The 2,500-nt window shown below is 29.2% G+C and overlaps 1 protein-coding gene across 1 annotated transcript in view; it reads right to left on the minus strand.

Moving 5' to 3' along the window:
• The window catches only part of LOC137037816 (prolyl endopeptidase-like), an 18,040-nt gene that overhangs the window by 5,562 nt on the left and 9,978 nt on the right, over positions 1 to 2,500 (minus strand). Inside the window, exons 9-12 of the mRNA XM_067412120.1 lie at positions 1,725 to 1,922; positions 1,484 to 1,587; positions 1,075 to 1,211; positions 883 to 977 (exon numbers count right to left, since the gene is read on the minus strand). Of these exons, the coding sequence (XP_067268221.1) occupies positions 883 to 977; positions 1,075 to 1,211; positions 1,484 to 1,587; positions 1,725 to 1,922 (534 nt within the window). The remainder of the gene's footprint in view (positions 1 to 882; positions 978 to 1,074; positions 1,212 to 1,483; positions 1,588 to 1,724; positions 1,923 to 2,500) is intronic.

Here is a 2,500-nt window from a genome sequence, read left to right on the forward strand (position 1 = left end):
TTTGAATATAGTTAATTGTTATAAATATAAAAACAAAATAATTACGGTAAATAAAATCTTGATGTAAGGAAAAAGTTTGTAATTAATTAATTAATTGTTTAATTACTTTTATGATTTATATATTTTTATTTATTAATATTGTTTATATTTTTATTTATTTTTTATTTATATATGTTTATTTTTTATTTATTAATGTTACATATGGATATATACGATTTTTTAAATATTTTTTTTAAATTATAATAAAAAAAAAAATATATATATATATATATATATATATATATATATTATTTTTTTTTTACTTTTAATATATTTATTTATTATTGTTTATCATATATTTATTTATTTTCAATTAATTTATTATTTATATACTTTCATTTATTGATATTTATTTTCATTTAATTACTTAATTTTTAATTTAAGTTTGTAATTAATTAATTGTTTAATTAATTGATTTTATGATTTATTTTTTATTAATATTTATTATATTTTATTTAGTTTGTTTTTATTTACTTATAATTCATTCATTTTTATTTATATATTTACAATTTATTAATATTATATATTTTTATTTACTTTTAATCATTAAATGTATTCTTATTCTATTTAATTATTTATTATTATTATTATTATTATTATTATTATTATTTATTTATTTTCAAAAATTAACTACATTATATATTTGTATTAATTTATTAATGTATATATTTATTATGATATTATTATTTTATTTTATTAATTTATTAATTATTTTCATTATTTATATAATTTTATTATTTATTAATTTTATTTTAGTTTTAGTTTTTATTAATTTTAAATTAATCTATTTATGTATGTTTCAAAAGGACATTTATCGGAGCATGAATGAAGTGCGGATGATACCTTTGTGCCAGGTCTGGCCGTACTCTCCTCCTCCTCGGATGTTTGCTACAGCCAGGATTCCTCCCAGGTGTCTTATAAAAAGCAGGTAAGCAGTACTGCACATACAGACAGAGAAATACTTCACACACACTCTCCCTTTTCCATTCCTCCGGTCTTATTTAGTCAGACGCACACAGAGAGCTTTATACGAACTTGTAGTGCGGCTGAATCGAGTTCTCAAAGCCTCCGTATCCGTACAGGAAGACTGGATGAGAGCCGTCTTTCTTTATGCCACGCGCATGAACCAGGAACATTGGGATCTCTGTGCCATCTTTACTGGGGTAAAACACCTGGAATACACACACACACACACACACACTTCAGCTCTGGTTCACTACCGCTCAAAAATTCAGAATAATTAAGATATTTTAATGCTTGTTTGTTTTTTTAATTTTTAAATGCTGCATTTATTTGATTTAAATTACAGTAAAAACAGTAATATTGTGAAATACCCACTGTTTTAACATCGATAATTATCATAAATGTTTCTTGAGCAGCAGATCATCATATCAGAATGATTTCTGAAGGATCATGTGACACTGAAGGCTGAGACAGGACAGACCTGAGTTGTCTGATAGTCACTCGACTCGACGCCTTTGACCTCCACCTGCCGGAAGACCGTGGGCTCCGGGTCGGCTTTGCTCAGGTCACAGTGGTAGATTATACCTGATCGATTACATATAGACCATAAGACACTTTTCCTGCTCTGGAAATCCATGTGAGCCACTTTCTTTCTTCTCCTCACACTTTAGGTTATGCAGTGTATTTTTTCATACATCTTTTGATTATTTAAGTGCACTTACCAGGTGTCGTGAAAGAGGTGAACTTGTAGAAGAAGTCAGAGTGCTTCTTCTTGCAGCTGAGGCCGACTACAGTGCCCACGTCTAACGGCAGGTCCCGGATCAGTTTCCCTGACTGCAGCTCATACAGCTGTAAGATGTCCTTCACGTCATGCACATAATTCACCAGCAGGTAGCGCTGGTTCACGCACTCCACAAAGCCTGCAGACCGGATATAAACACTCAGCCTGCAGACCTTCTGTGTGTGTGTGTGTGTGTGTGTGTGTTTCACCCTGACTAATGCTAAATACTAAGAAAATATGAGCCAACCATGTTTCCAAAATGTTTAAATTGAAACATTTTACCAGGAAAAATGCAGGGGAGACGGGGCTAGTCGTCACGAGAGCCGAGTCTCAGTATGAGTTAAAGTCCAGTTACAAAAATGTGTCTGAAAATACACTGAAAAATAATAGTAACCTAAACATGTAACATCTACGTTTTATTTAAGTCAAAAATATTATTTAACATCATTGAATCAACCGAAATACATTATTTTATACCAACAAAATGAATGTGTATGGGTAAATCAGGTAGAAATAGCAGTTGCAGTGTTTTATATGTTGGTTTCAACTGTTGAATGAAGGAAGATTTGAACTGAAAGTTTTGTGTTTATTAGTTTTAATTGTATACAATTATTATTATAATTTCTGTTGACCAGAATAATGCTACCATTTTCTTTTGCTGTTTGATTATTAGTGAATTGTATTTTTCCAGAGTAATAACAGGAAATGGTTAATAGC

Source organism: Chanodichthys erythropterus, chromosome 15, assembly GCF_024489055.1.
Source record: "Chanodichthys erythropterus isolate Z2021 chromosome 15, ASM2448905v1, whole genome shotgun sequence".
NCBI classification, from domain to species: Eukaryota; Metazoa; Chordata; class Actinopteri; order Cypriniformes; family Xenocyprididae; genus Chanodichthys; species Chanodichthys erythropterus.